Consider the following 22,207-nt stretch of genomic DNA (forward strand, 5'->3'; position numbering starts at 1 on the left):
GAGCTGTGGGATTGTTTGCATTTACTTAGACTCACCAGACACTTTATTAGGTACATCTTGCTTGCGCACTGTTGAACTCCCTTTTGCCTTCAGAACTATCTTAATTTTTCATGGCACAGATTCTCACACAGTTGCGGCAGATTTTTCGGCTGCACAACCATGATGTGAACCCTAACCCCAACCCCAAAGGTGCTCGGGTTGAGATGTGGTGATGATGGAGGCCATTTGAGTACAGTGAACTCATTGTCATGTTCAAGAAACCACTTTGCGATAATCTGAGCTTTGTGACATGGAGCATTATCCTGCTGGAAGCAGCCACCAGAAGATGGGTACACTGTGGTCATAAAGGGATGGACATGCTCAGCAACAATACTCAGGTAGACTGCGGTGTTTAAACAATATCAGTTTATCAGTTGCACCACCAACAGTCTGAACCTCTGATACAAGGCAGGATGGATCCATGCGTTCATGTTTTTATGCCAGATTCTGACCCTACTATTTGAATGTCAGAGCAGAATCAAGATTTGTCTCACTAATTGCTGCTCTTAAGTTCAATTTTTTTTTTTGTTGCAAATACTACTATTAACAGACAATATAAAAAAAAGATTATGAGTATTTGTATACCTCTGACCCTTTGATTTGCTCAGCAAAGTGTTCATCAGCATAATAATGCCTTTCCTTCAGGATCAGAAATGCTAGTAAGTGGATAAGTTGTTGAACAAAAGTTTAAATACTGTCTGGGTTCTCACATGAAAATGTCTCTCCTCTGACATCAGCAAAGTACCTTCTCCCAGAAAACTGTTGCTCACTGGATATTTTTTCATTTATGGACCATTCTCTGTAAACCCTAAAGATGGTTGTGTGGGAAAATCCCAGTAAATCAGCAGTTCCTGAAATACTCAGACCAGCCCATCTAGCACAACAACCATAGCATGTTCAAAGTCACTTAAATCACCTTCCTTCCTTCCCCATTTGATGTTCAGCAGGTCAGACTGACTGTGTATACAAGCCTAAATGCATTGAGAGTTGCTGATTAGATATTTGCATTAGCGAGCAGTTGAGCAGGTGTACCTAACAAAGTGGCTGATTAGTGCATGTCTTCAGCCATCTCGCTTATGTCTCAAGTCTCTAAAGGGATGCATAAATGAAAGTCTTTGGTTGTCTGAAAGTGGCATTAGACAGAAAAGTCACCTAAAACGTCATGATCGCAGTCCAGATGTCTACACGCCTGCACGTCTGCAGTTTTTAGAGTAACACATTTATTGTTCTGTACAACTTCTGGTTATTTTAGAAACATCCAATCAATAAATCTAATAAACATTCCCAGCTGGCTAGCTTTGTTAGCCATGAATGAAGAACAGTGCCTTCATCTATGCAGAATAACAGCTGATATGTGTTGTATGTTTTCTCTGAAAGCAAGTTACAACAACCTTTTTTTTTCTTTAACAGACTTTTTCACTTTCATCTTCAACAAGAAAATAGCAGTAAATAGTACCAATGCTGTGAGGATCATATGGACCTATTTTATATAAGGCATTAAAAAAAAGCGCTAATTTCAGTTATAGTTTATGTTATTCTTAAGCCTTCTCATCTATGATACAAATATGACTTTTCCAATAATATATAAAAGTTTTGGAGTATTTAGTCAAAAAATAAAATAAAATAAAACTAAAATGAAACAACCTAAAAGTCATCTTCCTCTCAAATCCATTAGGTCAAAGTTAAAGTTTGTCTCTCTTCAGTAGATGTTTTCCTTATGTTAACAGAAAAATAGTCACATTAATAAACTGAGTGGTATACCCCATTCCAGCAATTACAATTTCCTCCTATAAGTGTTTCTGAGTGTAGGTGTCTCTCAGATGTAAACAGCTCTAATGTAACAAAAATGTAAACAATGGTGAAGATCTCGATGGCGGAGGCTGGTTCAGACATTGGTGATTTCGACGCTCTTGTAGGTGTGCATCGGGCTGCCTTTGGCCCGGGGAACTGCCTGCACTCTGGCCTCTCTGGGCAAAGAGCTGCAGCTGCCGTGGAAGCCCAGACCTGGCTCCACAGAGTGGCTGTTTGCTCTTAATCTCAGTGGACTCTGGAAAAAATAAAAAGGCAGAAAACAGAATGTGGAGTATCTTTAAGGATGAAAAACTTTCCTTTTAAACATTATCAGCTTAAAAAAAGAAAAAAAGTTTATCAAACATAATTTAATCTGGAACATCTCTCATCCTCAGTTTGTATCTGACCGCAAAACTTAACCCAACTACTGATTCTTATTTGCTGTTTTTTTCTTTTTATAGTATATGCATGTCTTTATTATAATAAAAAAAATATCACTTTCAGTTTTTGGCTGTTTATACTTATTGTCATGCTGCAGAGTGAATTTGAGACTGATTAGATGTATCCCTGATGTGTAAGATTGGAAACATCCTAAAATTTCTGTACAGTGCTGAACATTTTGGTCTTTATAAAGTTTGTCTAATACCTTTCCTGATCTTCTCATAGATATCCTCTCATCAGCAAAGCGGTTAACAGCCACAGGAGAAGAAGAACCAATAACCTCAGTGTCTTGCTCTGTAGTACTGTAAACATGAAGTGTTATAAATTTACAAATGTATTTATAGGGCAGAAATATGAAAGTATCCAAATAGAACCAAAGCATTTTTAATCTACCTGAGAGGGACAGCAAGTGATTTCATTTCTTCGTACAGGTGACGATGCAACATGTGTTTGTTGCTGGGGATGCCCAGGGCTTTGGCCATGGCGTCTGTGTCAAAAGACTGATCCAGAGCCATCACTGCACCATGAATCCCTTTACCCTGAAGATTATCTGCAAACTCCTAAGCAGCAAAGCAGAGAAGCACAAGATCAGAGTGATGCAACAGGATCAGTTTGTTCCTCAGTGAGTAGTAGTCGAAAAATAACAAATGTTGCAGAAATAGATCCTTGGTCCAAAAGTTTAATTTGGTAACAATTATATGTAAACAATGAAAAAAAGTTTAGTTTTGTCTTTGTGGGACATAATAAGTGTTCACCACATGTTGCCCAAAATAAGTATGTCAGGATTTGCAGACCTAGAAAAACCCTCACGCTGTGTGGTCTAGTCCCATTACTGTGTTTACACTACTGTTATTCTGCTGTATTCTCTCAGTGGTGTGAGGCTTCAGAGCAACAAAGCTATCATTATATTTGAGGGATTCTTAAAAACTCATACTTTGTGGTATCTGGTTCCAGCCTGGCAAAGAAAACTCCAGCGCAGAGGGGAATGCCATCACTGACCGCCCCACCCACCTTGAGGTCTATGTCTCTGATCCACTTCATCACTCTGTGACATGTCCAAACAATGGGATCCCAGTTTTGGTGCTCACATTTTGTCCGCCGTGCCTGCAGAGCCTTTAAAAAACACAATACAAGGATAACAGTGCAAGCACTAATGTGGCAGAGGCCAGTGAAAGCAGTGAGAGATCAGAGGACGTGCTGGGATAATGGAGCATTACAAGCTACTGTGCGCCTCCAGCTACCGCAGATAAGAATGGAAATCACATATAGTTTTGTCAGTGTAGCTGACAAAGTGATAGAGGAAAGACTGCCGAATAACTCGTGCATCTATTGTCATGTAGTCTGACCTCTTTATCGAAGCTGAGCATCTGCAGCAGCTGGATTCCCAGAAGTAGACTGGTCTGATGAAACTGATCACTGATGTTGAGAAATCGCTCCAGGTCTCTGCGGTTCAGAGAGTTAAGCACTCGTCCGTCCACCAAGTGAGTCTGAAAGGTCTGAGAGTACTGAGGCAGTCCAATATCACTCAGCCATGATGTTGCAACCCAGTGATGATCCATCTCAGATGCTTTTGATAATCTGCGAGATGATCAGACACCGATCAGGAGTAGTGGAAGAAATATTGAGATTGTTTCATGTATCAAACAGTAAAACAAAACGGTGCCTACAAATGCAAAGTGAAAACACTCAAATCACTCCTGTTTTATTCAGTGGTATTCTGCAAAATGACTACACACACACACACACACACACACACACATTATATATATATATATATATATATATATATATATATATATATATACACACACAATAAGCACAAACCTCTGCCACTCATTCTCTGGGCAGTATTTACTTTTAAAGGGAATAGTATTTTATTCTGTATATATTCATTTTGTTTTCTTTGCTCTTTTAAAACATACTTTAAGAAGTGTGTAGTGCAGCAAAAACAAGTGCAAAGTGCAGGCTTTTATTTGCCCTGTTAAAACCCCATTTTAATATACCTGACATTATTTTGAGATTTTTTTTTTTATCTATGTGGATACACGTGTAACATTCATTTCCTTGTTTAGTAAAATTCATTTAAATATAAGTAATAAATAACAAGTGAAAAACAGAACCTTTTGATCACAAGTTTATTTTGTTTACCAGAAAACTAAAAAAACATAGTTTTAAATAGCTCTATATAGCATTATTATCGCTCTGACCAAATCAATCTATTGACCTTGAAGGAGAGGCCAGAGGTCAAATGTAACATAATATTTGAAATCTTCATACGGTACGTTCTATATGATGACAATACACACACCACACTTTTAAGAATCTTAGTTTCTAAGTTATAAGGTTTTTTGTCTGTTTTCGACCAATAAATCATTAAGTTGACCTTGAGACCTTCGTGGATTTAAGCCAAATTTGAATGGATTGGTAACACAACCCCACTCTGCACCCCTACAGAATTCATTCAAAAGGTTTCAAGTCATTGTGTTTACATACAGAATGACACGCATGCAAATGCTCCCCAAAACATGGCCTCTTTGGCAGAGGTAATAATTTCATCAAGTATTATAAATGTTTTATAATATTTTACTCTGTATTATGGTAGAAATATTGCTACTGTTATTCCTGCCTACATGCTCAGATTTTTTCTTTTCTGGAAAACTTTGCAAATTGACAGTTATTTAAATGCCACATTTACAGAATTATTCAACTGGGGAAACTTTTACAGTGAGATCTATTAAAGTTTTTGTCCTATTTACCACATTGTCTTCCCCACAGTACTTGCACACCAGCATTTAGTTACATTACACTGGTGTTAATCAGTTATTATACACACACTATTTTCTCCCGTTTATTTATTTTTTTGTTGTTACTCACCCTTGGTCCCCTTCAGCTCTCCTGTAATCCTCAATGGCCAATCTTATTTTCCTGCGATGAATTGGATTACTGATGCCCAGACCTAGCTCTAAATCCTCATCTGTCAGGCCTAGAAGTACCTAAAGAGCAGAAATCCAGTTCTTTATCAAACAAAAACACCTCTAATGTGACAAAAATAAATAAATAAAATAAAAAGCCCATCTGCTGACATCACACTGTGCAAAAGGTAAGCCAAACAGCGAAAGCCACATGTACCAAAGGCATACCTTGCCGCTTTTGACGTTTTCAGAGCAGGCTCGGATGTACATGGGCATTCCCATGACAACCTCCAGCCAGGCCTGGACTGCACCTGCCCTCCACAGTGACATGCATGTGGTTCGAGTCAGCTCCGCCTGCTGGAGGCGGTCCAGCTGCTCCTCTCCATCAGACAGGCTCTGCTGTGTGAGGCTATCAGAGTCTGGATTGGTCAGGAGAAGTTACGGTGTGGCATACAGGAGAAGTTCAGGGTCAGATGGATATGAAAATCAAAACAAACTGCTCATCTGGAGACAATCAGAGGGTAGCAGAATAGAAAGCATTGCTTCTGCCTAAATGTGCAACCATATAGAGCTACAATTAGGATACTACAATGCAGCTTTTTTTTTTTTGTATATCGAGAGCTGAAATTTCCAGACTAAGATCACTCATCAAGTGAGATTAAAAAAATCTGTTCATGTTAAAAACGTTTTGAAGTTATGCTCTATAACCACTAGATGGTGCCAGATTATTTCACTGGACACATCCAGTGTCTTTGAATGAATGAACTGTTTTTTTTGTTTTTTTTTTAAGTAGTTACAACCACACGTCTAAGTGCATCTAAATATCAAACTACACTTGAATTCAGGAATACACAACTAATTTTTTTTTATGACAGCGCGGTGCTTTCAGTCAGTTCTAAAACTACAGTTCAAATGTTTAGTAAAGGCGTTAAAATACTAGTAACAACCTGATGCATATGAGGGGACTTTAGACCATTAGGATAATGTATTAGAGACAAAGGGATTATTCATAAAACATCATGCTTCTGCCCATCAACCCCCCATCTCAAAAACAGGAAACACTGATTCATACCGAACCGACGAATCCAGGATGAACTCTGATTCGTCTCGACATGCTGACAAAAAGGCTGCATGCAAATTCCACCATCTTTCAAAAGAGTTTTCAAAAAATAAATGACACAAACTTGTATTTGTCAATGGACATGACACATGATATGAATAATCCCCAGAGTGTAAAAAACAGACAGTTGGTAATCACAGATGAGGAGTTACTCACTGGCAGGAGAGAGTTGCCATTAGAAATGGCAGGAGGAGAGGGAGAGACACGTTAGACTGGGACAAAAAAAACTCAACATTACTCATGGAATAGAAAACTGCCACATTGGATTTATTCAGTTACTAGTTTTATTTTTAAAATAAGATTTCATTTCAATTATAATTCACTTTGAAAATGCTAAAACCTCCTCGACATCTGGCTGCGACAGCCGCAGCAGATAAATATTTGAAGTTACTTCTTGTCTCATTTTTTTAAAAATAAAATACTTCAATAGAGTTAATCTTTTATGCAACATTTTCTAAATTACAAACATTTAACAGATTTATTAGAGCCACATTTGCAAAAAAAAAAAAAGAGGAGGGATTCTATACAAATTAAAAAAAGCAAAACAGAAAAGAACCCAGCAAAATAAGGGGAGGACCATGCATTCATAATGCAAGGAAAGAGAACCTGGTAAAAGGGGTTGGGCTACACAGGACCAACACAGGATTGCAGAGGTTATTAATTTGGTTTGCAATGAATGGATCCAAAGCAACACAGAGGGATCATGCATGTGTTCAATGCACATTTGTTCATCTCATATTGGCAGATTAGTCAGCTCTCTGTAAGAAATGAGTCAGACATAAACAATGTTATGAGGCTAGTGCTACCACTGAGTGAGTCTTAAAACTTTGGCACTTGCACATATTTTGACAGCAGGCGAGAGAGGTTTGCCTGAATATGCCTGTTCATATCTGCGCAGCTACACATTTTCTACAGAAGACTGACTCTAAAAACCCTTAATGGCCAGTCGGTAAATATGAGAGGATTATTTTCTTCATAAAAAGATCTCCACAAAAAGCATCCCTGGTGCAGCATTTATAGGAACATGATGACTCAAACTATTTTTTTTTTTCAAAAGGAACCTAAAAACTAAAAATCTGGGCAAATTAAACTCCAGTAATTTGTTACATCTATCCTTTCATAGTACTGAATGGGCCTGTAAGACTGGGAATAAGAAATAAATGTTGCAAAGGATGATAAAAGCAACTGTAACGTAACAAAAACCAAATGGCACTTACAATAAAACACTAGTTTCACAATAGCTCCTATTTACATATGAACAGCAGTACTTCAAGTCTCCAGTTATAAAAAACAAAACAAAAACATTAAAACATTTATGATAATACAGCATAAACATGTCTACATATAATAAACCCTAATATATATATATATATATATATATATATATATATATATTTGTGTGTGTGTGTGTGTGTGTGTGTGTGCGTAAACATATATACATATGCATACATGTACAATTATAAATATATATCTAATTTACAAACATACAATTCTGGGGTAATATACTGTACACATTGTACATTTATGGGGATAGCAGTCACTTTTAGGGCTTTTCTTTAAAATTCTGCATCCTTCGCCTCCAGATAAACCCACAGACAAAACAGTCTTCACTCACAGTTAAAGCCAGGTGGATATCTACAAAAACACAACACACACATGCGCTCACACACTCAGCATCACCAGTCGGCATCCTCCTCTATGTAATAATCAGGGGTGGCTGTACCATCAAACAAGCCAGGATCCAGTGACTTGCGCTGCTTGCCCCGAGCGAACACCCGTGACAGGGATCCCAGTGTCATCTTTTCCTTCTTCTTCTTACGCTTCTGGTCCTCAAGGTCTTCCATAGACTGAACAGAGGAGATAAGAAACCCAGGTTAGCTAGCTGCCTTAAAGCCACACCGTAGATTTACATTTTAATAAATGTAATAAATACAATTTCTTGAGTGAGAGGAGGAGGGGGGGGGGGTTGCATGATTCAGTGATCTAGCGAACCAACCGGATCTGGACAATCATATTATTTATTAATTTCACCCTAAATTTACATTGGATTTTACATTTTTATCTTGTATTTGAAGAACAAACCATGTGGTAAGCCAATTCCGCTAAGGTTTTATTTTTTATTTTTCAATCCCGCATAAAATTAATATTATATCAAAAGTCTTTTATCTTAGCTTAAAAAGTTGCATCACTTTTTTTTTTTTAACTGACTGGGTGTAAAAACATGAGTGAATTAGGTTTAGCACTTAGCACTTTGTACACAATGGTAGCTGTAAAATGAAGCTCCTGGTGCACAGATTCTGTGCTAATGTTAATGCCAGAGCAGGTTTGGAACTCTGCAGTTACTGAGTCAGCAGACCATTGGCAACTGTCACTGTGCGTCTCAACACTCAGCGACCCCGCTCTGTAACTTTACGTGGTCTGACATTTTATGGCTTTATGGAGTTCTTGTGGTTCCTAAACACTTCCAGTTTGCAGTACTAGTCCGTAATACTACTTGCAGTTAATTGTGGAATATCTAGGAGGGATGAAATTTCATGAAATGATTTGTTGCAACAGTGGCATCCTATTACAGCACCATGTACGATTCAGTGAGCTCTTTAGAATGACCCATTCTTCCACATATATTTGTAAAGGCACACTGTATGGCTAGATGCTTGATTTTATACGCTTGTGGCAATGAATTCATTGCCACAAGTGTTAAAACATTTGTGTCCATTTCTTAAAGAGTGAACACCAAAATAACTGCAAAACCATCATAATGGAGGGTTTAATTATTAAAAATTATTTCTAAAGTTATATTTTAAAATATGTTAAAACAGTAGTTAATCAACTTACCACTTCACATGGTGGAATTTCAGTCACATGACCATTTTTTTCCTGGGATTTCTTATTTTGCATTTGAGTAAGACACACCTCTAAGGTTTCAGTTTAACAGCTAATAGCAGTTCTGTTTAAAAGTGAAAACATGCACACTAACGTAAAAAGATGTAAAATTCTGAGGTTATAACTTATTTTATCAGAAACAAGTGATTTACAATAGTTTTATGTTTATGTTTATTAAACAAATGTATGTACATGTGCCACTGCCAGCTATAACCCCTATTTCCTGTCTCCCTGTATTACTAATCTAACCAGTTGCCGACTGTAGCTTCATATTTCCTGCAGATCGTAAGATTAGGTGTGAAATACACAGTGTCAAACTACTGCAATGTCAAACTCTTGCTTTGAGAAAAAAAAAAAAAATCCAAAAAACCATAAACAAGCTCTAGCACCAGCACCTAGCAGGCAGGCAGAACCCATGAGGCGGACAGAACAGAGGAACAGACAAGAGAAGACAGAGTGGAGGAAGGCACTAACAGAAGATTGTGGAGGTGTGATTACTTGGTCGAGGGGGCCAGGCAGCTCTTACATTGCAGAGGGAGTGGGTCCGGTGACGAGGTGAGTTGATGTCACTTGGGGTTGACGAGCGGTCCCCGTCAGCTGCAGAGGCATCAGAGATCACAGAAGGCTGACGTGAGTGGCAGGGGCTGATCCTGACCACAGCTGAGGCGTCACACAAACACACCGATATTGCAGATTTCCACAGTTAGTATGAGAAACCTCCGTGAAACCCTGCGTTAGTAAAAGCAACACCAAATAGCAAAGCGACCACAAGGCAAAAAGTGGAAAAGAAAACCTACCTTGTCTGTCCGTGGTGTGTCCGTGGTAGAGGGTCTGTTGGCTCTGGCGGATGGCGGCTGTGAGCGGCAGGTCGGCCTGCATCACCCACTCCTGACTGCCATTCACCACTGGTTCTGTTGGCATGGCCATGGAGTGGCGTTTTGGTACGTCTTTAGTTAGAGTGGCCAGAGACTGCTTTGCCTACGAAACATAACGAAAAAAAAACCAACACAAACACATTATGAGCATGAGCTGAGAGTAAAACAAACACTGCATGAGAAAGTATACTTACAAGGATCAGTATACCTAATATAAGGATACATAATCTATAGACTGTGTTGTCAAATCTTGACAGACTACAGCTTTATTCTTTTGTTCCACAGACTTCCACTGCTGTCCAGTAACTATTATGAACACATCTGGGTGTAGCACTGGATGACAGCCATGGAAAAGCACACTATTTTTAGTTTGAATTAATTAAAATGAATTTGTCTTTTTGCTACAATTTCTCAGATGACGACCAACTGATTACTAATCAGCTGCTAAAAGTAGATTAAAAAAAAAAACAAAAAAAAAAAAACAGAATTCACACTCAGGGTTGAGTAATGTTTGCAAAAGACAGTTTACAGCTGTTTGTTTGTTTGTTTGTTTTTTAAATTAAACAGTGATCAGCCACAACATTGAAACCTTTTGCTTAAAATTATGCAGGTCCCCCTTATGCTGCCAAAACAGCTCTGACCTACACAGGATTGGCACACTGTCACTGTCACTGGGACATTGGCAGTGGATCCTTTAAGCATTGCGGGTTTCGGGGTGGAGCCCCCAACGATCAGGCTTGTTCTGACACATCCTCTGGATGCTCGATCAGACTGTTATCGGTTTTGTTTTGTTTTGTTGCTCTTTGTTGCATTCCTCTTGCCATTCTTGAGTGCGACCGGGTGCATAACCCTGCTGGTGGAGGCCGCTGCCATCATGGAGCACACATTTAATCTGCAGCAGTGCTCAAGTGGGTGCTACCCATCAAAGGATCATCCACAGAAATGCCAGGAACCAAGGGGTTCCAGCAGAGCGCTGCCTTGTGTTATTATGATCAATGCTATGTTATGGCTCACTGATGTATTTTTCACCTGTTTTAAACATTAAAAAGTGCAACGGCATGATCTATTCATATGTTGACAACAAAAAAGTGTTGACCAACAGCTGAAGTTAGGAAACAGCACTATTATAATATAGCATCTAAAAAAACAGTTTTTCCCCAAAACCAAACATATTCATCACTATCATATGAATTTTTTTTTATTGAAAGCCTCAGACAGGACAGAGTTGAAATGAGTTCAGTGGTAGAGGAAACAATAACATTTTAGAGAAGAAAAGAAGTAGGCAGAATGATACTGTGTGACTGGGTTGTTTGACAGTGATGCAGCTCTGGCACTGATGTGCCAACAAATGTGATCTGTGATGCGGCGTGATGTGAGGAGCTGTGGGTGGCTGTGACTTGCTGAGGGAGGAGAGAGATTAATGACACATAGACTGACAAGTGTACCTATGAGGGACTGACACAGCAGCGCAGAAATAAGGCACAAATTTCACTTTGGAGAAAGGCTTAAATCCTTTGAGAGAAAGCTGCATGTTTGAACTGATGTGAACACACAACTTTGTTTGCACTTGTGCCACAAGTATCAGCTAACAAATGTTTAGGTGACTCCACTGCACTTTAATTAATTCAGCAAAGTTGTGACTATGTCGGACTCACCATTGTGAGCTCGGCCTCCAGTTCTTTAATCCTGTTCTCCTTCATGTCCAGCTGAGAACGCAGGATGTTGGCCTGCTCCGTGGCTTCTTTGGTCTGCCTCCTCAGGTCCCACTTCTCCCTCTCCAGCATGTCCTTCTCCTTTGCCAGGGCTTTCACTGCATCCTCACTCTCCTACAGAAATCACACACACATACACACCCACATACAGTCATTGTATTTTCACATCAAAGTCACCCTGAATGATCAAAAGAAATTTGAGTCAAGCAACACACACATTATGTGTTATAATCTGAGTCAAAATGGCTTTGTTGTATGCTTTTGAAGACGTTGGCTCGTGACTAAGTTAAGCTAAGGTGGCTAAGGTTGACAGTAACAGACTTTTTAGTAATTCCAGTAACAGCTGCAGCTAAAACTAGGTAATTAGTAAGACAGCTTATTATGTGGTTGTGTGGAGTTATAGATATTTTGAAATATTTATTCATGTTTAATGCCATTGTTTATGTTTTTATACAGCAGTTATCACTGTTATCAAACAGACAAATAAACAGTAATACCTGTTGGCATTGCTTAATAATATATTAATTACTAACTATTAGTCAATCTCAGCTTTAGAGTGAATAATAAGGTCAGTGCAGAAGATCCAAAAATGCATTTCTTCAAATGAATGAATCCCCATAGTCTGCAACATTAAACACCCAACTTCAGAACTGAAATAAATGTGCTTCAGCCCAGTACATAAAACAGTGTTTATCTCTGTAACCAGTTCCATCCCTTATGGTAACTGCGCAGGGGTTCATTTTTACGTAACTGATAACTTACCAAGTGTACCCTATTTTCCAAATATGGTCACATCCGGTTAAATAAAAAAGAAAAAGACATGCCCAAAGTACCAGAATGGTAGTCCACAAATCAGCTGGTCACATCATAGTTGCTACATCCATCTTTTATGTACAGTCTATAATGGGTACCCATAGAACAGAGTTGCAGTAACGGAAAATGTTCAAATGACTGAAAAATTTGTGTATTTGTATAACTGGACACAAATGCATACTAGTTAAAAATGTATTTTTACCAGTTGTGAATAGAAAATAAGCGGATTTGGAGTGGAGTGTCATCAGACTGGTGCACTTTTTAAAGTTTAAAAACTGAACTTCTCACTTTATTTTGCTAGAAAACAAATGTTAAGTTTACGCTACTGCAAAATAACCTCAAGTATGGTTTGGCATTTTTATGCTACCAATTTTCAGTGGCCAGAAAGAATAGAAATGAAGGCATATGGTATCTGCTGTTACATAAATAAAACTGATAAATCAGTCTGGCCAGCGTTACCTTTCGGTGCTGGTCGTAGTTGCGTATGAATTCTCGCAGCTGCTCCTCTCTGCTTTCCAGTGTTGTGTACAGCTGCTGCATCTGATTCATCAAGTCTGCTTTCTCCACTTTTAGACGCTTACGGTCAGCTTTCATAGCTGCAAAACACAAACACACATTCAAACACTGAGACCAACAACTGCGTGGTACACTAAGACAAAGCTTTGTAATTGCAGCACAGAGCCACTAGGTGACACTGTGTCATCTGTTAATCAGTTACTTTTCTCTTCCTTTCAGAAGAACGGGCCCAGAGAAAATGATGTAATCATCACCCAAGGTAAGCGTCACTGTGGCACTGAGTCATTCAGTTTCAGCTGTCATGTGGAGACTTTGTGGACTCATCCTGAAAACAGGGCGATTGGATCTGATTTCTTTCAACTTCATTCTCTTACAGCTTAACAGCAGTGATGCAACCTGAGGGGCTTTTTTGCAGGCAGAAACAATACCAGCGTTCTCATGAGAGCCGGCACTCAACAGGGAGGCAAAACTGGAAAAGTGGAACCTGCACTTTCCGTAACTGCACATGTCACTCAGGGTGCATTCCTCCTGTCAGCGGTCGAACTCCTCACATTTTACACACAGCATTTAAACCTGTTTTGCAGCAGTTACATGACGGTTTACAAGAATGCAGTTTACCACTCTCTGAGCTGTTAAAACACACACACACACACACACACACACACACACACACACACACACACACACACACACACACACACACACACACACACACACACACACACACACACACACACAAAGGTGTAACATTAAACTAAACCACAACTGCCTTTTTGGTTTCAAATTAAAACCGGCTTTGGGATTTACAAAAGATGTAAACATGCCAGTGTTGGATAATGACTGGAAGAAATAAAAACATTACGTCAGTAACACATCAATATGTCTGAGTGAAGCTCCTTGGTCATGATCGATAGATGTTAATTAAACTAAGGTGAACCTGGAGTTTACTTGGCTGCTCGTCAGCTAAGGAAGAATAATGTTTCAACTTAGCCACATAAAGAGAGAGATTACCTGCTCATTTCAGTTTATGCGCCAGAAAAGTCACTGGAATTTTACTAATATGGTAATTGGTCTGTTGCTACTTGTAAAGGATTGTGATGAATTTGAAAAATGCTATTGAATTAACGATTTAACCTACTGCTGTGATTCATGATTCATTCTTGTTTGCTGGAAATGAGTCGGCATACATTCGTCTAGCAAAGAGAAGCTGACAGCTAACTCTAACAGACAGAAAAAATGAGAGCAAAAAAAAAAAAACAAAATAAAAAAAAACAATAAACCTGAGGGCCAAGCTTATAGTAGATAAATGCAAGAATGTTATCAGCTAGTTATTTGGCATGCTTGTTATCAACAGTAAGTAAAGAATGTGAACTTTTTTAATGTATAGAGTTGAATATAAAACCATAGACAGTATAACATATATACTGTCTAGATATGAAACATTTAAGTGATCTGGTTACTATGAGAAAGCCTGGGAGATGCGGAAGAATAAATAAATAAATATACTTTTCTATGTTATTTTATACATGCTCATACAAACTTTTTTCTTTTCTCACAATTGTGAAAAAGAAAGTAGAGCCTCTTTCCCTTCACAGCCTGAGCTTCATCTCAGAGTCTGCAGGCCTCAGTCAGCATGTTGAATATTAAAGTTCATGGCACTCCAATTAGAAAAAGACAAGTACAGCTTGTTTGGAAGGTTTGCAAGGAGAAAGCATGGCTTAGTTTTGTAAAGTTGCATCCACACAAACCACAAGACTTCAGCAACAATGTCCTTTGGACAGATGAGACCAATTTGTCTATAATGCACAGCACCAAATTTGGCAAAAACCAAACACAGCATATCAGCACTAACACCTCACACCAACTGTCAGGCACAGCGGTGGTGGGCTGATGACTTGGGCTTGTTTTGCAGCTACAGGACTAGGGCACCTTGCAGTCACTGAGTCGACCGTGAACTCCTCTGTATACCGACAGCTAAAGCTTGACTGAAATTGGGTCAAGCAAGAGGACAATGAACAGCAGCAAATCTACAACAGAACGGCTGAAAAAGAAAAGAATCAAAGTCTAGACTTTAACTTAACTGAAATACTGTAGCAGGACTTTAAGGGAGCTGTGCATAAATGAATGCCTGCAAACGAACGGAAGAAACTTTATAAAGCGGAGTTTGCCAAAATTCCTCCTCAAAGATGAGAGAGACTCATAAAGTCATACAGAAAATGAATAATTCAAATTATTGCTGCTAAAGGTGGTTCTACAAGCTATTGAGCCATGGAGTGTACTTTTTTCCCCCCATATGACTTTATTTGCTGCTCAGAAACAGTTAATTGAGCCAGTTACTATGAGAAAACCTGGGAGATGTAGAAGTATGAATAAATAAATTATTTTGTAGGTTATTTTATATATAAAAGCTTTCCATTTCTTTTCTTTCATTTCATGTTTAGAAGATGTGCCAAATGTTTGTCATGACATGAAGAAAAATTAACTGATACTGGCTGCTTTTGTTTGGTAAGATAAAGTGGATTTCATTTAATTACAAGATATTCCGGCTTTAAATAGCTTCCACTTGAAGGCTCGGACAGCTGTATTTGCTGTACATTTGAAGCAGATAGGTGTTGGAAACATGGGGGCTGTTGTAGATTAGGCAAGACGACAAGATGTCTGTTTGCTTCTGACCTTGTAAGGCCTCCTTGGCACGGTCCAGCTCCTGCTCCTTGTCACCCAGCTGCACACGGAGCTCAGTGGCAGAAAGCAGATTGGCAGAGCAGCCGCCCTGCGTCTCCTCCAGGTCCTTAGTCAACATGTCCTTCATTTGCCTCAGCAGGTGGACCTCCTCTTGGAGCTGAACCACCTCTTCACGAAGCAACACTGAGAGAGAGAAAAAGAGTTTGTGAATTCAGAGTACCTGGAGGAGGAATATGGAAAGTAAGAGTGTAGGACTGTGGAAGAGAGACAGAATTTAAAAAGAGAGAGAGAAGAAATAGATAAGAATATGGAGAGTAGAGGTAAGCAGCAAACTAAAAAAAGAAAGGAGGATAGAAATAAAAGAGTAAAAGACAAAAGACAGTCCAAAAAGAGGCTGAATATGCAACAGGAAATGGGACATATTAATTAATGAGAAAAAGGTGTCATTATGCAGCAAATGATTAAATTCTTCAGCACATCAAACCACACAAGTCACAACTTCCCTTCAGATGTTGCCACAGGTGTTGTAGAAATGTAGTTAAATGCTGAGTGACAGACTCTGGGCTGGCACTGGTGATGGTAGTAAGCAAGAGACAGCAGCTTGATAAGACTTAATAAAATATAAGCAACACACGCTTGAGCTGTGCGCCTCAGTGCTGTATTTTCCATCAGCTGTGCAATGCCTCATAACCCTCGGGGGAAACAGGCAAGCAAACACGAGTAGGAAACTAAGGAGAGGACACAGCAAACTGAAGAGCGAACTCAGTGGCACAAGCTGGTGGACGCATTTGTAAAGCCAGAGGACAGAAACAATGAAAAAGTCCATTGAAGGAAACCCACACTAGCAAAAGTGTCACGATGATTTATACTGAGCACATAAAGGGTAGAAGGTCTGTTCCAGAAGAATGCAAGAACAAAGACAGATGAAATATGCACTCATCCAAAAATTTTCAGATATAGAATAAAACCTGCAACCCCAGTGATGAATTTGTAATTCCCCCAAAATATCTCAATACCATAGAGCACTGCATTTAAAAAATAAATAAATAAAAAAAGCAATTAAGCAATCTTACCAGGGATGATGGGTTCATTAATCACAAGGTAAATGAGCAGAAAATTAATCAAAAAACAGTTTGATTAACAAATCTTTTTTTTTAAGTCATTTATCACCTTAGATAAATGCTCGAAATCATGAGAAATCTGATGATTCTGTGACATGAGGTCTAGAAAGTTGTGATGGGTGACTTCTGTTGGACTCCGGCATTAGTAGATTAAAAAAAAAAAAAAAAACAATTAATGAATCAGTGAGGAATCATTACTTGCATTTTAAACATGGCTAAATGTGTGAGCGTGAATTTGTGTGTGAATTAGAGACACTAGGCTTTTACTTTCAGTTACATGAACAAGAATCTGCAGTCGAGATAGTGTCACGGGAGGCTCTGATGTTAACTTCAAAGAAAAGCTAAACGTTTGATAGATGGCTGTGTTACACACATGCACGCACGCTGCTGAGATGTTTCAGCCTGTTTCAGAGAGGTGCACTAACCATCAGTCAATGCCATCCAGATACCAAGGCTCCAAAATTTCAAGCAAAAAAAGTAGAGCACTCCCCTAATTTTATGGAGATCCCTTCAAAACTTCATGTAAAAACTATGTTAAATTCAAGCGCTAGCGTGAATGTGAGGAAGTCTGCATGAGAGGGAAAGAGAGAAGGTCTCAGCAGGCCTGCAGCCAGACGTTGTGGGGCTGCAGCAGCTCCGATAAGAGAAGAAGGGACAGTCCATCGGTCTCTGTCAGCGCGGGACTATGGAAGCACAGCAGGCAGCTCTGTGCTGCATGTGACAAAAAGAGTTTGTTTCCCAGTGAGAGCAATCTCTCATGCCTTCTTGCGGCTTAAATCCGTTTATTCATCTGTTTACCTACAGGCTCTCCTATTTTTTGCTGTGGGGAACCAGCAGCTGCTTTTGATGATGGTAGACAGAATTGTACATTTTTTATGCTGCTTTATATTTGTTTTTGGCTAAATCCTCAACTAAAAAGCTACTTAAATAATCATCTGCATTCGCTGTGATGTGGATGTTGATCGCTCTTGTCATTAGCTGTCAGTTTGAAATCGCTGCATTTGATCAGCTTAGTATTAGCATCATCACACATACGTCATTTATCTCCTCTGTTATATCTATTATGCTATAACTCAATAACAGTGTCTGAGCAGTCTGCCCTAAGGTATTTACAGTGGATTTAGTGAGAAATTTGTGTAACTTACAGAGAATCAATAACATTTCTCCCAAATCCAACTTTGCATTAATTTCAGCATCATCTTCTCATACAATTAAATTCACAGGCCCACACAAGCACACAGAGGCTGAAATACACAGAAATGGACCTGCAGGCTTTTTTCCTTTTTCACAACTCAAATTGTGGTTAAAAAAAAAAAAAAATGAGGAAAAGAAAGATAAAATCTTCCCTTCATCCCCAGATACTGTATGTGTTCGTTTCACATCTCGAAAAGAGTCAAAGGACATTCAGAAAAGGTGCCTCATTGCATACTGACTAAAGGGTGCTGACAGAGACGAGCCATCCACTGCCTCTACCTACAGATAATTCAACTCCACAGACACTGTTTTATGCAATCTAAAAAAGCAATTTAAACTGACAGGAGTCATATAAGCCACACAAAGCAGTATGCGCTCTGAGCTTTGAGTGGTTGTGCAGAGAGCTTGGCAAAGCTATTAGTGTCCTCCCACATAAGAAGAGAACCCACTCTCTTCCTACTCAGCAGCGTCCCATTCAATGAACTTCTTATCCAAGCCTCCCATTAGTGTGTCCATCAAAGCCAGAAGAAGCAGGTCACTCTCTGTCCCTTTTCCTTGCATAGCAGAGCTATTAAACCGCAGCATATACACACACATGCACATACACCTGAGGAGAGAGCATATAGTAGCTGTAGGCTTATGATGAGCCGTTAGCAAAAGCAGAGGCGCGGAAAGGGTTAAGTGGGTGTTGGAAATGTGTTGATTGGTGGTCAAAGACCTGAACTAGTCTCCTGTGAACCATATGCAGGATTAAAGTGGCCTCATTTGTATACATGACTGATCAAAGATGCTTAACATGCACTATGGTGGAATATTAAACTTGGATGAGAAAGTCAATTTAAAGCTAATGCGGTTGTTTGCAGAGAGACGCCACTATTTTAAAGCAGTTTCTGACTCACTATTCTCAATGCATGGAAAGTGGGTTTAATTGACTTAACTCCCATCATAAAAACTACCTGACAATCTTCCAGGGAGAGACGTGTCAACCTGTAACAGACGTGGTGGCTCGCTGCTAGCATGTTAAAATGCTATATCTGAGTGAACTTTACCTTTAACAGAATGCATTTGTTCTACAAGACATCATAAAGAGCAAAAGCTCCAGCAGTGTAGAATATTTTTAAGCAAAACCATTAAAATGACATTTGACAGTCGAGCAGGGTGTCAAAAATCTCTGCAGTGACGGCAGATAACCAGTTCTGCCTTGAGGAGTTATGATGTGCATGGCTGTCACTTTTCCGCCTCAGTCTCCCTGCCAATTCAAATTTGTGTAATTTAATAAGTACAGTACACAAGACAAACCCAGAGGCGATGGTGCTGTCTGTTCTTCTCCTCCAATCTCTCAGGTACAGTAAGTGAAAACAGCTGAGTTGGAAATGAGGGGCGCACAGGGTTTCCTAAGATCTTTACCACATCGTTTAGTGCTGCAGTGCCCCACACCTATCTCTTAACTACCTGCTGAACTCTCATTAAGTAAGAGCAGAAAGGGCTTTTCTGCCATTGCCATTTCTGAAGGCTCATCAGTTCTTGTTAAAAAAAAAAAAATATTTACAAACTTACGGAGCAGCTGATAAGATATAAATATCAAAAGAGGGCCTCTCAGTCTGGTTTTGAACAGCTTTAGCTTCCATGGAACAAACATGTTGGCAAGACACTTTTTTAAAAATATGAAGGAAGTTATTGCTGCTGCTGGTACACCTGGGCAAAACGTTCAAACTATTTTCCTGAGCTCTTATTAAACTACAAGGATACCACATAAGTGAATACCGCAGCTTTGGTTTCTTTTAGAAGATTAGTATGGAATGCTATCACAATCTGTCAATATGTTTAAATATAGTGTGCTATGGGGAACTAAACAACCGGTTTCTGCAATAACCAGGAAACATGTTTTATTTACTCCTGAAGTTCATGCGGTTTGTCTTTTTTCCACTCAGTTGCTATTGATGCAAGCTATAATATATATAATATCTGTAATGCTAGAAATGTATTGCGTGTATGTGAAGGAGGTGTTCTGGGGAATTGGAGCTGAATGATGAAAACTGTAATGGCTTTCCACAGAAAGAACTGAAAGATGTTGTAGTGTAGCATTGGAGGGGGTCCAGCTAATATACTGGGACATCAAAGCAACACCATTTAATGGAACATTTCTCAAAAAAAAAACAAAAATTGACCATGCATCAAATAATAAAAGGAAGAAAACCTATATCAAAGCTTTCATTAAACCAAATTTTAAGCAATATGACACGCTGTTACTGGGGATAAAAAAAGAACACCCTCACTGTAACAAAAAGCTTTGTTGTCACTGGCTGATATGAGCAGAGCGGTTTTAAACAACCACCAAAGTCTTTAAAAGCACCATAAAGCATCCTATTAAGCTGTACGCTCCTAAGCTCTGCTTGTTGATAAACTTTACGTAGAATGAACTAATAGAAACATCAAAAACTTGTTTTCAGGGACAGCAGTCTGCTCGGAGGCTTTATTCAAAAGAAAAACATTACATAAGAATTGTAGCTGCATTGCAGGTTGATTGTGTTGACTCAACAGAGTCCTGAAGAATGTGAGCTAAAAACGTGTCTTATTATTAAAAATATAATTATTAAACTTATATACATAGGATTTTTTTAAAAAAGCAGACAGACAAGCACAAAGCAAAGCAGAAAAGCGTATTAGTAGAGCTAAACAAAACAAGGTAAATTAAATAAAACAGCAAATCTAGCAAGTGATTTGATGGAAGTCACTGATTCTGTGAGCCTCATCTCCTCAGCCAGGTTTGTTCCCTGATGGCAAAGCATAATCACCTTTAAATTAAAGCTTCGACTTCAGAACAGCTAGAAGTGCCTTACCAGAGGCTCTAAGCTTGTGATCGCATAAGGTCATGGTGGAACATCTCACAACTAATAAGGTTAATTGGCACCAAGTCAGTCACATAACTGGCTATAAATAGAACCTTTTTACACAAGGGACAAGCTCAAAGACCTATACTAAATGATCGTGAGCTTCTGGCCCTCTTCCAGCTTGTCTAGCATCAGTTGATGGCATGGAGGTGCTGAATGCTATACACACGTATAGCATTCATGTTTATATAGACACAGTTATGCTACCAATCAAACAATGGCTTTTTTTTCCTCAAGGGAAGGCCTTACATAGTCCAACAGGACAATGGTAACCATATTCTGCACATATTACAGCAGCCTTGCTCCTCAACAAAGGGTCTGGGTGCTGAATTGGCCTCCTTGCAGTACAGAGCTGTAAACCACTGAAAAATGACAAAGGAGGCCTGGGGGGCAGCTGAAATCCCACATCCAGAACAAATAGGACAGCATGTTGGTCTTCAAACTACAAAAATCGGTCCCCTCAGCTCCCTCAAAGTACAACTAGCATTGTTAAAGGAAGAACTGATGCAGCAAAGCAGCAATTATGGTCCTGTGTCAACTGTTGTAACGTGTTATTGCATCAAATTTGAAAGGACAATATTAAAAAAAAAAAAAAAAACTGAACTTTTCATTTAAATATTTAATATGTTGCCAGTGCATCCTGTTATTATTTATGCTTTACACAGTTGCCCTGACCTTTTGAAAATGGTTATGCTTAGTGGGTGCAGCTGAGCTCAAAGATGGCCATTTCTATACTAAATTATGAGAAGAAAAGCACATGCCTGCTGAGCTCCACCCTCCACTAATTATGGTATGAAGATCAGGTAAGACTGAAATGTGAGAAGACAGCAGTGTGATTCAGAGCTTGATTAAACTCATAAAAGTAACACTGTAGCCTTCAAAGGTCAGAAAAATACGCCCTAAAATAAGTCAGGCATGGTACCCAATCAAAAATGAGTGTATCACAAGTGTCATATTAAAAAATAACTTTAGGGCGTTTCATAAGTGTGGTCATGTGTTCAAATATTCATGGTACGCACTGTATCTCAATGACATTACTAATTTCCTGTTGTTTTTCTCTGGCATCTCAATAACCACTGGATACATTTTTTAAATACTTACTAAGTTAATTTCCCATCAGCCTCAACATACTGGCTAAACATGGGTGTGCAGGCACTGTCAATGCAAGCATGTCATCATGGTAGCATCATTATGAAAGACAAAAGGGGGAATGTGCC

General features: G+C 39.0%; 1 protein-coding gene across 1 annotated transcript in view; it reads right to left on the bottom strand.

The window, feature by feature from the left end:
* Positions 1 to 269: 269 nt before the first annotated feature.
* The window catches only part of kaznb (kazrin, periplakin interacting protein b), a 127,987-nt gene continuing 106,049 nt past the window's right edge, over positions 270 to 22,207 (bottom strand). The window contains exons 5-17 of the mRNA XM_030730467.1: positions 15,776 to 15,967; positions 13,046 to 13,182; positions 11,717 to 11,887; positions 9,984 to 10,164; positions 9,713 to 9,846; positions 8,027 to 8,150; positions 5,412 to 5,602; positions 5,146 to 5,264; positions 3,618 to 3,849; positions 3,283 to 3,384; positions 2,665 to 2,831; positions 2,477 to 2,573; positions 270 to 2,086 (exon numbers count right to left, since the gene is read on the bottom strand). Of these exons, the coding sequence (XP_030586327.1) occupies positions 1,925 to 2,086; positions 2,477 to 2,573; positions 2,665 to 2,831; positions 3,283 to 3,384; positions 3,618 to 3,849; positions 5,146 to 5,264; positions 5,412 to 5,602; positions 8,027 to 8,150; positions 9,713 to 9,846; positions 9,984 to 10,164; positions 11,717 to 11,887; positions 13,046 to 13,182; positions 15,776 to 15,967 (2,009 nt within the window). The 3' untranslated portion in view covers positions 270 to 1,924. The remainder of the gene's footprint in view (positions 2,087 to 2,476; positions 2,574 to 2,664; positions 2,832 to 3,282; positions 3,385 to 3,617; positions 3,850 to 5,145; positions 5,265 to 5,411; positions 5,603 to 8,026; positions 8,151 to 9,712; positions 9,847 to 9,983; positions 10,165 to 11,716; positions 11,888 to 13,045; positions 13,183 to 15,775; positions 15,968 to 22,207) is intronic.

Source organism: Archocentrus centrarchus, chromosome 5 (assembly GCF_007364275.1).
Source record: "Archocentrus centrarchus isolate MPI-CPG fArcCen1 chromosome 5, fArcCen1, whole genome shotgun sequence".
In the NCBI taxonomy this organism is placed as follows: domain Eukaryota; kingdom Metazoa; phylum Chordata; class Actinopteri; order Cichliformes; family Cichlidae; genus Archocentrus; species Archocentrus centrarchus.